Source organism: Trifolium pratense, linkage group LG4, assembly GCF_020283565.1.
Source record: "Trifolium pratense cultivar HEN17-A07 linkage group LG4, ARS_RC_1.1, whole genome shotgun sequence".
Classification (NCBI taxonomy): domain Eukaryota; kingdom Viridiplantae; phylum Streptophyta; class Magnoliopsida; order Fabales; family Fabaceae; genus Trifolium; species Trifolium pratense.
The window spans coordinates 10,207,066-10,221,518 of NC_060062.1; the positions used below are offsets into that span (position 1 = coordinate 10,207,066).

General features: G+C 33.1%; 2 protein-coding genes across 3 annotated transcripts; one reads left to right on the forward strand and one right to left on the reverse strand.

Moving 5' to 3' along the window:
- The first annotated feature begins 7,165 nt into the window (after positions 1 to 7,165).
- LOC123921842 lies at positions 7,166 to 10,926 on the forward strand. Of its 2 annotated transcripts, none has more exons than XM_045974535.1 (4): positions 7,166 to 7,400; positions 8,775 to 9,278; positions 9,819 to 10,163; positions 10,302 to 10,926. In XM_045974535.1, exons 1-4 carry the CDS (start codon positions 7,242 to 7,244, stop codon positions 10,575 to 10,577), a joined length of 1,284 nt encoding a protein of 427 aa, XP_045830491.1. In that variant the 5' UTR covers positions 7,166 to 7,241; the 3' UTR covers positions 10,578 to 10,926. The 2 variants fall into 2 exon arrangements, with proteins under 2 accessions (XP_045830491.1, XP_045830492.1); XM_045974536.1 differs by lacking the exon at positions 7,166 to 7,400 and adding an exon at positions 8,133 to 8,361.
- A 635-nt stretch (positions 10,927 to 11,561) lies between these two features.
- On the reverse strand, positions 11,562 to 13,351 carry LOC123921843 (non-specific lipid-transfer protein 1-like). The gene is made up of 2 exons (XM_045974538.1): positions 12,783 to 13,351; positions 11,562 to 11,880 (listed from the first exon to the last, which is right to left on the reverse strand). The coding sequence occupies exons 1-2, from the start codon at positions 13,124 to 13,126 to the stop codon at positions 11,868 to 11,870; spliced, it is 357 nt and encodes a 118-aa protein (XP_045830494.1). The 5' UTR covers positions 13,127 to 13,351; the 3' UTR covers positions 11,562 to 11,867.
- Between the last annotated feature and the right edge of the window lie 1,102 nt (positions 13,352 to 14,453).

Consider the following 14,453-nt stretch of genomic DNA (forward strand, 5'->3'; position numbering starts at 1 on the left):
TTAAAGTGCTACTGACTGGTGCAATTATAAACAAAGAACTTAGGTCCATTATATAGCCTTGATTCCCTCATTGCTTCACCATTCTAAGCGATGTGGGACTTCTTCAATATAATTTCTTTGACCTTTTTTTTTCCCTTCATTAGCAATGTGGGACTTACATTGCAATCAACCCTAACAATCTCCACCTTGATTGTAATGGTCTTCAATCTTCATTGTCTACACCGACAACCATTATCTTCTGCTTCCATTGTTTATACCGACAATCATAATTCTCATTGTCTATACCGACAAATTAAATTATCATACTCCACCATAAAGAGTACACTCCACTTGGAACTAAACCATCCCAAGAATTTTCTTCACTTGAAACTAAATCATCCCAAGATTTTTCTTCACTTGGAACCAAGCTATCCCAAGAATTTCATCTCGAAAACTCGCTGACAATTTATGGTGCAACTTCCATGTTGGCTTTCTCTGGAAGTTCATCAGCCATCGAGATAACCGCGTACCTTGCATCAATGCCAACCAATGCCCGCACGCTATCATCACACACCTTGCATCCATGTCAAACGATGCCCATGTTCCACTTGAACAACTTCAAACTGTTTTGAAACCATCTTCAGGCCATTGTTAGGCTCCAACAATTCCAGTTTAGTTACATCACCTAGTAAACCTTGTTTCACTAGTCCAACTAAACTCATGTCACTAACAAGTACCCACCCGAAGATCCACAACTTAACCAAAACATGAGAATCACCACTAGTAACATGCATAACCAATAATAGTAGAACTATCTATGCATCAAAGTTAAAGAAAATACCTCACATCGTATTAAAAGAAACTCACTCATACCTTGAACCTTACAAGCTTTCCCGTCTCCAAGATGAACAACTCCACCTTCAACTAGCTCTAGGGATTCAAAAGTATTTCTTCTTCAAACACATGTGATAGGAGCTTCCAAAGTCCATGACTCAACACTCCACCGATTCTCAACTTCCACTAGCACCTCCGCATCCTCATAATAAGTTGTTGTTTCAGACGTAACCCGAGTATTCTTATCACCGCCTCTCCAGACAGATGTTGAGTATTATTACCACCGCCTCTCCAGGCTGATGTTGAGTATTATTACCACCGCCTCTCCAGGCTGACCTTGTGTAACCCAGATTGCATCACCACATCCTTGACTTGATTTTCCACAAGCCAAACATCAATTTTCTCTAGCCTAAACTTCACAGCGGAACTCCCTCTCCTGGATCAAACCAAGAGCTCTGATACCAGTTGTTGGGAAAAACCGGCATAGAGAAAATAAAAGAACGCAATCAACAACACAAGAATATAACGTGGAAACTCCAAAACCGGAGAAAAAACCACGGCCGTTGTCAAAACCGACAACCAGAGAATAAACACTATGTGAAAATTGTTACAACACATAGACTACCCTCAACCTTCCCTTGGCCCCCAATACACCCACACTCTCCAAAGCAAATACCTAACTACATCTCTCAACCCTCTAATACAAGAGTACAAGAGAAAAACAAAAAAGTCAGATATAAGCTTAAAGTGCTACTGACTGGTGCAATTATAAACAAAGAACTTAGGTCCATTATATAGCCTTGATTCCCTCATTGCTTCACCATTCTAAGCGATGTGGGACTTCTTCAATATAATTTCTTTGACCTTTTTTTTTCCCTTCATTAGCAATGTGGGACTTACATTGCAATCAACCATAACAGATTTCCACTGTGAATGGATAAATTTGTTTTTGTAAGAATATATAGGAGTGTTTTATTTTAACCATTTATTGTTAAAAGAAAAAAAAAAAAAAACATAACCCACGTCTAGGAAGGCAAGTTACAAACGCGTTCGTCGAAATTCAATGAACTTCAAAAATAATTTTAATTTATAATAGTGTCCGAAAAATATATATTGCCACCACGTTAATATAACATTATATAGAAGTATAAATTTTTCATAAACTAAAATATATAGAATTTATAAATGATAGATAAAATATTATATGAGATTTTATAAAGTATATACTTTAACACGGATATCTTACTACGACACTGACATGTTGATATTGTTGAATGTGTTGTTGTGTTGTTTGATATTGTTTGAAGTCCCACATTGCTTAGGTTCCCGGGATGTGAAGTGTATAAATATGTGAAGGCAACCTCACCCTTTGAGCTAGCTTTTGGGGATGAGATCCAAGCATATTTAACATGGTATCAGAGCCGGGTTAAGGACTGCAATGTGGGCATTTGACCCAGGACCACGCTAGGCGTGAGGGTGAGTGTTGAATGTGAAGTTGTGTTATTGGAGATTGTTTGAAGTCCCACATTGCTTAGATTCCCGGGATGTGAAGTGTATAAATATGTGAAGGCAACCTCACCCTTTGAGCTAGCTTTTGGGGGTTGAGATCCAAATATCTTTAACATGGTATCAGAGCCGGGTTAAGGACTGCAATGTGGGCATTTGACCCAGGACCACGCTAGGCGTGAGGGTGGGTGTTGAATGTGTTGTTGTGTTGTTTGAGGTCCCACATTGCTTAGGTTCCCGGGATGTGAAGTGTATAAATATGTGAGGGCAACCTCACCCTTTGAGCTAACTTTTGGGGATGAGATCCAAGCATATTTAACATAGTATCAGAGCCGGGTTAAGGACTGCAATGTGGGCATTTGACCCAGGACCACGCTAGGCGTGAGGGTGGATGTTGAATGTGAAGTTGTGTTATTGGAGATTGTTTGAAGTCCCACATTGCTTAGATTCCCGGGATGTGAAGTGTATAAATATGTGAAGGCAACCTCACCCTTTGAGCTAGCTTTTGGGGTTGAGATCCAAGCATATTTAACATGGTATCAGAGCCGGGTTAAGGACTGCAATGTGGGCATTTGACCCAGGTTGTGTTGTTTGAAGTTCCACATTGCTTAAGTTCCCGGGATGTGAAGTGTATAAATATGTGAGGGCAACCCCACCCTTTGAACTAGCTTTTGGGGATAAGATCCAAACATATTTAACAGATATTATCGATCTCAAATATAAATGAAAAGGTTAATGTATTGGGTCAAAAATTCGAACTAAATATACATCAATATTTTGACCAATTATTTGAACTCCTAATTCAGAATCTTATACCCTCCATTGTATCCTACCCATCCTTTACCATTGTCATCTCGATTCATTTTATAAAGAATAATACAAAAGAAAAATTAATAAAGAATAGTACTTCAAACTTTAGGAACTGTTACACACCAAACATATGTTTTGTTACGGTGACAACATTTTGTTGACATAGTTTGCATGAAGCCAGTATGAATAGTTGTGATTTGAGATCCATGTACTACATCTTCGATACCAATGACTCCATGATGTGCTCATATTCTAAATTTTAGTTAAAATATAAATTGTTTATTAAAACTACTTGACTAATTGAAAAAAGAGTTTAATGAACACGCGCCGTTGGTGTAATTTAATTTTACACGGACAACCAATTAGAATGATTAAATCTTCCATGTCATAATCAATAAGGTAGAGTTAAGTGATGTGACGTGGCGGAAAACATGGTTGTGATTAGTTGACAGTGTAAAATTATTTTATACTGTCGGTGCATATTCTTTTTTCTCTTGAAAAAATGTTTAATATATATTTAACAATTAATTTAATTTGAGCGGTAAGATATTTGAGTCCTTTAAGTAAATAGTCAAGTGTTAGAGGTTTGATATCGGACTCTTGTGTATAAAAATTATCTAGTTGAATTAGAAGAAGAGAATTCATCTTGTACCTTTAAACAGCGGTGAAAATTTTGTATCTATAACATGGTAACCAAAAATAAATAGTTTAATATATATATAGTAGGGGTAAACTGAGTCTTAGCTAGGTTCTTGACAAAAGCAAGAAACATAAGTGAAAATGACTAGATTCCCGGCGTTCATATCTATGTTGGGCACTGTGATTTTAAGGAAGTGTATATACATATACCATGAATATTCATACCTATTAAGAGGCATGGTTTTTCTTCTTGTGTCTGCTTGGCAATTTTCCGGCATGATTTTCCTCCAATCTATGGCGGATTCCGGCAGGGCGGTTTCACCAATAACATCAATGATATCCATGGGGAGGCCAGATCGCTAGCTAGCAAGATTATAACATGTAATCAGCCTTAATTTTTTGTTTTTTTTTGTTCTCAATTAAAAATTCAAGTTTCTATTTATTAGTAATTTTGTATCAATAATAATCTTGATTAAAGATATTATATTTCAAATAATTTGGTTTTTAGATTCGTGGCAGGTTTAGCACAAACATACGAGTCATTGTGATTTTGGAAAAACTATTTTAGATCTTCAACAAAATCATGTAGCTACAATTATTTAACCAATCGTTATATTTACGATTTAGTTTGTTAATTGTTTCTTAAAAGACTAATGTTAATAGTTATAAATTAGTTGTTATTTCTTAATTCTTGTTTTGATTAATTAGTTTAAATTGTCTTGTATGGTGCTTAATAGTTAATTTATTTAAGTATGTGCAATTTACTTTAATTTTCCTAATGTTAGATTTAGCTATTCAAAATTCCCTAGTTCTTATTGATCAACAAAATTGAAAATCGAATACAAGGGTGATAATGTTGAAATATGGTGAATGTCACTGATTGAATGATATTATGAAATTGAATTACTTTGAAGAATTTAAGTTTGTTTTATTTAAATATATTAGGTTGATTTATGTTTGGTTAGGTAATGAATATGTTAAGGTTATTTTCTAGCATGACATTGGTCATTCACTTAAAGGATGTTTTTCTTTGCTTGGGAGTTGGAACGAAGAAATTCGATCACAATTGTTAGAATTGTATCTCTCTAAGCATGGGGGCGTTTGGTGTGATTAAGTGGTCATAATGTATGTTTTCGGTTAATTCGACTTATTCTTTTCTTATGGTTATACAAATTTGTTCATTTTGTTTTGGCCGGAAATAACAACTGATTCCACATTCGTCGTCTTTCTTCTACATCTTTTTTTTTTTTATTATCCTGAATTTCTTGTATGCAATCCACCTCCGTTCCACCTCTAACTGTGCCCTCCAAAGAGTCCTTCCCCATCTCCGATGTCATCTCAACCCCCAACTCTAAAGCTCCTCGCCAAACTTTAGAAGCTACTTCCTTTTCATAATTCTTCAAAAATACTTTATTACAATTTCGAATATCTGAGGAATTGATCGAACTACAACAAAGTATATCACCTGCCGAAGAAATCAAAGCCACTGCTTGCTTTCCCGTAGCGCATAAGTGAGGTGGGTTACGAGATGCTGTTGCAGTAGCGCCATTAACTAATTTGGATGAACACACGACGGACTTTGATGAGGATAAATGGGAATTGCGTGAAGACAAACTGCACGCGAGCTATTGTTGTCTTCTCAAAGATGCTGATGGCAGAACAGAGTTTTGCGTATACTTCCCCTTGTGTTTCTGCGTTAGTTTTTTTTTTTCTTTTTCTGGATAGGCAAATTAGAATTTGGACCATTATTCAATTTTTTGTAAACATTTATAGGCCCATCACTATAAACCCCTCCCTTTAAACTATCTGCACCTCCACAAACATTATCATGTAATAAATTGGGCTTGTGTATGCAGCCCAAGTCATCAGATTTAGTCTGTCTTCTAACTGCACCCCCTTTAACAGCCTGATATGAAGTGGTAGAAATTATAGGTCCACCTGCTACAACCTCCTGGCCCATTAAATTACCACCATTCACATTAAGATTGTCCTCTTCGTCCAGCCCCCTTTGAAAAGCTGATTTTTAGTTTAATATTTTGTGAGAATTTTTTTTACTAGTAATTTGTGACATTTTTTTGTCACATCATTTTAAGTTTGGTCACAAAGTAGGGTTATTCTCTAAGTAACGGACTCTAACTTATTGACCAAAGCATACTAATAGTACTCTTGCAAAAGTGGCATTAGCTTTTCCATGAGTTCCTTTTGATTTGATTGGAGTATGCTTTGGTGAGATTAAAAAAAAAAAACTACTACTAAACCCCACATATGTTTCCAACGCATTAACTCAATAACTCTGCATAACCTTATGCATTAATTAATTATATGAAATGTGAGCTGTATTAATTTTTTGGGTCTTGTTAACATGTGCATATATGGCACATGATAAGGTATCCTAATATAGAAATTTAACATTTAATGATACAAGACATTTAATGCTTGAAAAGTTAAAATGCACAAATTCTAAGACATAATTTCTATTTTTACTACCTTAACATGTGCCATATATGCACATGTTAACATTCTCCTAATTTTTTTATATGAATTTTATCCTAGTCAGATTGCACCAAACAACATTAAGGCGACGGACCGTAAATTCGTTGGATGGATTTGAATTCAATAAAGTTATAGTTTCTTAAATTTTTTATATTTAGTCAAAATTCTAGGATATTTTGGTTTTTACAACATACATAATTAAATGCATCTAGATGTACAATATTTTCTTTCTCTTAGTTCATTTTTACTTGAATGTAGGTGAATTTAGGGAAAATAAATTTAAAGAATTCAAATCCCAATTGAGAGTTAGCAACAATGGATTAAATACATGATATATTTCCAAGATGCTACTACTATCTATGACTATCAATACATGTACCGGGAAAAACAACGTAGAAATATAGTAAGATTTATTCATTTATTTATCTTTAATAAATTAGCATAAAAAATTTGAATTTTAGTAAGATTTAGGATTAGAACAAATTTTGATGTGGTTCTTTGAATTTGTATAGCAGAGATTACGTGAGATATATTTTTATACGGAGAACACTCCAGTTTATTCTCATTATTGTTTTATCCATTGACTATATTATCTCTATGTAGAGTTTAATAAAAATAAATCATATCTTTTTTTTAAGTAAAAAACAGATCATATCTTTAAATGAAAAACAAATCATATCTTTAAATAACAAACTAATCCTAAAAATACTAAACAAGAATATAAATTACAAATTCTAATTATATCTTATTTTAAATCTAAAATATATTCTACACATAAAAATAAAATCTTCAAAAGATATTTAACCATATTATTTTTAATAAATCTTATGTATTAAATAGAATTATTATCGTTTTAAATTTAGATGATAGATAAGATCAAGTTACTTGTTAACGCCTATATAAAGCATTCAAATTTGGAATATCAATCAAAACATAAATTGTGTATTCAAGAAGTGACTCTCTCATCAAAGAGAAAGATCATGTCTCCATTATCAGATACTCGTATTTCTTATGATAGAGAAAACTATTTTATGGTGGGCACTATTACTGTACCGTGGCATAAAAAGGAAAAGAAAATTTCACTCTCACCGGAGTTAATGTCAGTGACCGGAAACTTCACAACAAACCATAATCAACAGGTACTTCACTTTCTCTGCTTACTAGGCATGCTAGCTAATATTTTCTCTACACTTGTGTATAATATTTTAGGGTGAATGCAATGTCTTTTGAGTGAATCACCGATTTAATTCTTGAAGTAGTATCTTAAAATATTTTAACTATCGTCATTGGAAATTTTTTGAGAAAGTATTTCAATTAAACTATTGGACTTAAGTAGTTAATGAGTTTTGTCAGGAAAGAATTGTTCAAGAATTCGAATTTGATTTACAAACAATTCTTAACTAGAGTTTATTTAACAACCAAATTCTAGATGACTAAGATCATTCCCTTGAGAAACAGAAAGTTTGTAAAAAAAATCTTCTTTTTCAAGAAAGTTATTTCCGTTAATAAATTTATTATACTCCTCTAAATTCTAAATTTGGTTTTGGTACAACCCTAAATTCTAAATTTATTCCTGGTTGATTTTAATATTTTTTTAAAGATTAGGGGGCCGTTTAGTGTAAAAATAAAATAAAATTAAAGGATCGATTAATTTGACTTATTTTTGAGTTTATGCAAATAAATAAATTTTTATATGTTATAGATTTTTCAAGATAGTTTACGAAAAAATAGCTTATAAAATCAATTTTTGCCAATAAAAAATTATAAATTAGATAAATTATTTTAAAAAAATTAAAAAATAATCTAAAAAAATAAGTGAATCCAACAAGTTGATTTCGTTATTGTTTGACCTGTTTAGCTTGACTGCAAAGGGACCATCCCTGTCCCCAAAACAACACATTCATTCATTCATTCAAACTCTGTTCTTCCTTTCTTCTTTCGTTTTTACCATAATTCAATCTCACCCATTCATGTTCCATGCTTTCTTCACGCCGCCACACCATTCTTACTAACCTTACGTCGTCGTTTCACTCTCTAAACCGCCGTTTCTCCATGTGTGCCACGTCATCACCACTAGTTGGTGGAAATGTTGATGCTAATGTATATGCTCTAATTTTACTCTCCACAATTTATCTTATTCATAAGTTAATCACTATTTTCTCATCTTTCATATTGGAAAATAATAATAATAATTTGGTTCTTAAATTTTGATTTGAAGTAATAGCAGTAGCAGGGTTAGGGTTAGGAATTAGGAATAACAATGTAGAAATATGATATTTGTGGGAATGAGGAAGACCTGTGATTCTTCTGTTGATTTGAATTAATTATGTTCATTAGGTTTTATTAATTTATTTATTTTTAATAAGTTAGCATGACACAATATTTAAATTTTAATTACAGTATTGTTACTTAGGACAATATTGGTTATGCTTATTAGTTATTATTAGGCTTCTGTTATATAGCTAAGATTACATTTCATGCTAAAAATAATTGTTACATTTGTTTATGTTCAGGTTATGCCTGATAATCCATTATCAGATATTTCAGATGACAGAGAAAAAGATTTTATCGCGGGCACTAGTTCCCCGGAAACTAGGACTTTTTCATTCGAAAGTAAACTCAAGAGGAAAATTCGCGTTGACTTAGGATTGGAACAGGGCAATAAGAATGACTCAAGATTATTTTCCGGTTTTGATGATAATATTAGTAATACATCAGCAGTAAAGACATTGTCAGTGACTGAAAACTTCACAAGAAACAAAAATAAATCAACGCGACAAAGTCATTTTTGGAAGAAGGATGATGCTGCATCATCCAATAGACCATATAATAACGGGCAAAGAAAAACCAACTTTGACATCTGCTGTCAAAGAAATTCTACTATAGCAGGAGCTACTCTGCTTGAAAAGAACGAGGAAAACGGCATTGAATTCAAGATTCAAGAGGGAGCAACACATGACGTGATACTGAGGCCTGGGATGGTTCTTTTGAAACATCATTTAACTCATGATGAACAGGTACTTGACTTTCTCTGCTTACTAGGCATGTTGATATTTCAGAATTAGCCTACACTGTGTATAATGTTTTAGGATGAATGCAATGTCATTTTGAGTGAATCGCCGATTTAATCCTTGAAATAGTATGTGTAGTCAACTTGGTCTTTGAGACTAACGAAATTTTAAAATGATTCGTTATTTTGAAAGTTCTCACTCACATTAATGTCAGCCAGAAAACTTCAGAGAATAAATTAACCGATTCCAAAGAACTAATATGATTGAGGATTTTCATTTTCAGGGTCTATTTTGAAATATTAGGACTAAGTTGACAGCGCCGTACAATTTTAGGGACTAAATCGATGATTCACTCAACTTTCTTTCTTCTTTATTCTTGGAATTTCTTTCACTTGCTGTGATGAAATGCATTCATATGTCTGGTCTGCCCTCATATTTCTGAACGATGCACCACAGCTTCGCTACGCCTGTTGCATTAGAATATTTATTTATTTCATATATGGTGGATTTAATTCTTTGACTCACATTTTTTTCTAATAACTTTAGGTTGAAATAGTGAAACAATGCCGCAGTCTTGGACTTGGTCCTGGAGGATTCTATCAACCAGGTTATGCAGGTGGAGCCAAACTTCGATTAAAAATGATGTGTCTTGGTATGGATTGGGATCCTCAAACCAGAAAATATGGATATAAAAGGGCAATTGATGGTTGCAAGGCACCAAGTATTCCTCATTATTTTAGTAACTTGGTTATAAGAGCTATACAGGAAGCACATAATCTAATTAATCAAGAATCTGGAATAAGCTATGTTGAGGACATACTACCTTCAATGACTCCTGATATATGCATTGCTAATTTCTATGAAACCAGTGGAAGGCTTGGTCTTCACCAGGTTAGCTACACTACTTTTCTGTTTGGCATTTTTTATATAAGAAAAAAAGAACTCTCGGAATATATGTATATTATCGACTTAATATTTTTACTTTCGTCATTTAAATTTTGTGCTTACATTTTAAACTACTTGATGCAGGATCGCGATGAAAGTAGAGAAAGTCTTCGAAAAGGGTTGCCGGTTGTGTCTTTCTCTATTGGCGATTCAGCAGAATTTCTATACGGGGATCAAAGAAATGTTGAGAAGGCAGAGAGTGTATTTCTAGAATCAGGAGATGTTCTAATATTTGGTGGTGAATCACGGCATGTCTACCATGGTGTCTCATCTATCATACCGAATTCGGCACCAGAAGAATTGCTTCGAGATACTTGCCTTTGTCCTGGCCGCCTTAATCTTACATTTAGACAGTATTAACGTCTCCTCTTATGTAGTTTATAAAGAGTGACACTCTTCACCTTACAAGCCAAGAAACCCTTCATATCAGCTGGTTTTCTCGCACTCGAGCACGACATGGGTCCTATATTCTAGTGAATTTTAAAATATGGTTGTCCTATAGTGAATTGAGTAAATACTTTCTTGTTTACTTCTCATTTGAGAGTTATACTCATGACCCCACTACTAGTATAGTCTACATTGAAAATTAGATGGTTGTATTTAGTTTTTAGTACAAAGTTGTTGAGATATATTTAATTTTCGGTGTCATATTTGGTTAGTTGCATATAACTATCCTTTTATCAATTAAGTAAATTGAATTTTAGCCAGTTGGGTTGGTTTCTTAACTAGCAAGTTATCAATGCATCACTTTCGTTTTTATAGACGTGTGCAAATGTCTTTGTTTTTATATAATGTTCTCTATAATAAGTCATTATCATCACATGTTTCAATCAGGGCAGTATTTAAGATTGTGAACAGATTACATATACATATGAAATTGATGTGTTCAAAAATAGTAAAATTATCCTGATAAACTCAATTTATTGCTTCTATGGTTTTAGAATCTTAGAATTTTGAGTTGGATTTAACTCAACGTTAGAAAATCGGCTTGTAATTTGAAGATTAGCCTCAGTTATAAATATATTTTATGGTTATTTCTCATCCAATGTGGACTCTTAACAAGTATTTTCTTTCCAACTAGATCCTTTGAGTTAAAAAGTGAACACACCGTTATAATTTTTTACAACTTCCATTACAAAAACACTTACATGGCCTGTTACTCTGGTCTAACATAAATTAGACAGTGATAATGTGTCAAGGTCAACTAGTTTTTCAGTAAAAAATTAGTATTTTAATTTAACTTTTTTTAAAAGAAATTAAAATTTTAAACTCAGAATATATTATGTCTAGCTAATTAGAATGAGCAGCCACAACAAATATAGGGAGAAAAAACCAATAAGAGAGTTGTTAAAAGTAGAAAGTGAAATAGCATGGAATAATATCAAATGTCTTTATTACATATGCAACAACCAAACTGGTAAAAAACTCATTGTGCATTATAAGTTATAACTATAAAAAGTTAAAAACCAATAAACCAAAGTCTGAAACAAGAGGACACTCGCTGAGGTGGAGCCCTCATTGCTTCCTTTATTCTCATTAGTAATTAATATTAATACTAGAGCTAGTGTTGGTGCTGGTGCTGGTGTGGTAATACTGAGGTACAAAGAAGTGCCATGCTATCTACTTCTTCCTCTCACTCATCAACACTCTTTAGAACTTGATGCTGCAATTCAGCACAAAACAAGCAAATTAAGTTATACATGATTTTCAATTTATAATAAGGAAAAGAAGGGGAAAAAAAAACTCTATATGCTGATATAGGGATAATATGCGTTTGATCCGCAAAAAAAAAAAAAAAAACATTGATCAGAAGAGCTTCAGCTGTACTATGTTTGATTTTAAGACTGTTCTTAGGACTGCACATACTTGAGTCAAGGGACTGAGTTTTTGTCCCCACTAAACCATGAGACAACTTTTTTTCCTCTGCACAAGTTGTCTAAATTATTAAAATAATCTTTTATCCGCCAAACATCGTACAAGAAAAAGTTTATTAAAATAATTTTGTTTTGTGCTATTTGTTCATGACTGTTTTGTCCCGTACTTACATTTTTCAGATCAAACGGACCTAATATGTAACAAACATATCTAAGACAAAAAGAAAAATGAAAGTAAAATGTAAATTCAGATTCTTTTATAATTTGTTTTCCATTAATTTTATAGTATTACTTCCATTTTGATGACTGTCAAAAATTGCACAAGTCTCTCATGATTTCTTACCACTGATTTTATAAGCTTCAACTCTGTTTTAATACCTCTTTGTAAAAAGAAAAACTGTTTTAATACCACCTAATTAAAATGACACATGTAACCAAGTCATTGAGCTTAAGTGGTTATTAAGCATCACTAAAGGATGGATCGTTCGGGAGAATCCGACTAAGTGAAACAATTTTTTGGTCAAGTTTTACTTATCTCGCAGGAGAACTCCGAATTACTAGAACCCCTTCCACTAAAAACCAGAGGGTTAACACTTAACACACACAAAAATGTCACATGAAGTTAGTGGTTATATTTGTTTTCAGGTTCAAATTATAGAGCTATATAGAATTAAGGAGTGAGTTAACATACCTATTACAGTTGGTAGAAGTGCTAAACTTGTAGGGAATGCGAACACCACATTTGCCGGGGAGAGCTGCGGCGGCGTTGTTATTCAAACGAGCAATGGAACCAGCAGCACCTTTCAAGCAGTTACAAGCGGCCTTGCGGTCAGGGGTAGTGGCAGCTGCCGCGTTAAGTTTCTTTACTCCATCACAGCATGCTGGTGAAGGACCAGGACCACCTTGAAGATAAGTAATGCATGGAACAAGGTAACCAGTTACAGCTCCACATGAGACTGAAGCTTCTGCCATTGGTGCACTAACCATCACCATGCATATCAATGCAACCATACATGTAACCCTCAAACTTGCCATTGTTTTGCTAGGAAAAGAATTGAAATAAAATTTATAATTTGATTTTTTTTTGCTTTGCAATTTTTTGCTTTGTTTTGTGAGTATAAGTGTTGCAAGGTGGGGGGTTTATATAGAAGAAAAGAGTGGAGGTATTTGGTTTGTGTTTGGTTTCAAATTAAATATTTTGAGTGAAATATTTTTTCTTTTTCTTTTTTTTTTTCATTCCAAGAAAAGAAAGTCACTGCAAAAATAATTCTTAGGAATAAATGTAGCACCTAATATAGTCCATTCCAGGAAAAGAAAATTATCCCACTTGACAAACTTTTTTATAAAAACCCAGTGAATTATTATTGTTAGTTTTTAATTGCCGCGTTAATTCTTTCATTTCAGCTACCAAAATATCCTTATATATTTTTAATTGATGCATTACTCAAGTGAATAGTATAATTGGTCTTCGAAATTGTTGTCTGATATTTATAAATTGTTAAACGTGAGTCAAAATAGTTTATTTTTTTAGTTTTATTGTAAAAGATTATGATGTGACACGTTAATATACAACTGTCTGTTTAATAATTTGTTAATTTGTTTTAATGCCGATGAATCCCCTTAAAAATTGAAATAATCCGCGAAATAGAATATATACTCTCCAAAATGAAAAATAAAAATGGAGAATATTTTAAATGGTGAATGTGAAAATATTTTCGGCTCAACATCTACCTCATTGACATTTCTGCATTCAATTATAGAGAATAGAAATTAATTATCAAATCTAGTACAATCTTCAGTCATTCTCACTGTCGGGTTTCAAATGTAAAATATGGATTAACGATGCCTTTGGTGATTGCATAATAGCCTCAAATTATTTGGTAGTTGTGCTCTACTAAATGCTGTTTGGTACATAGTCTTTCATCTTTGACACCTGCCTTAATATCATTCGTAGGACCAAGTCCTCTACAGTGCAGTTGGATCGGACGACATAGGCAATGTCATATCAATGAAACCATATTTAGCACCACACAACAAAACATCTTAATGATTCACCTATCTGTTTTTTGTCTTAACAATTTTTTTGGAAAAATTCAGATAATTCAGAATTCAATGAAAAACAAGTAAAAGCTGATAAAATTTCTCTCTTATGTTGTTAAATTATAGACCAATAATTCAAAGATTGTACTTAAGTAGTCAATTAATTTCAATTCATGAAATAGGAGGTATGGGATTGAACCTTGAAAATTAAATTAATCACTAACTCACTGATTAACATTTGCTTATAAAAATGGTAATAGAAGAAACAAGCATCAGCCAAATTTCCTGATTTCAAAGGCATCTAAAACCATGATTGCGACAA

Bases quoted from the DNA above. Each gene is read 5' to 3' on its own strand.
- LOC123921842 (XM_045974535.1), top strand. From the start codon at position 7,242: ATGTCTCCATTATCAGATACTCGTATTTCTTATGATAGAGAAAACTAT. The intron at 9,279-9,818 runs GTACTTGACTTT...TAATAACTTTAG, and splicing joins ATTTAACTCATGATGAACAG to GTTGAAATAGTGAAACAATG. The intron at 10,164-10,301 runs GTTAGCTACACT...TACTTGATGCAG, and splicing joins GAAGGCTTGGTCTTCACCAG to GATCGCGATGAAAGTAGAGA.
- LOC123921843 (XM_045974538.1), bottom strand. From the start codon at position 13,126: ATGGCAAGTTTGAGGGTTACATGTATGGTTGCATTGATATGCATGGTG.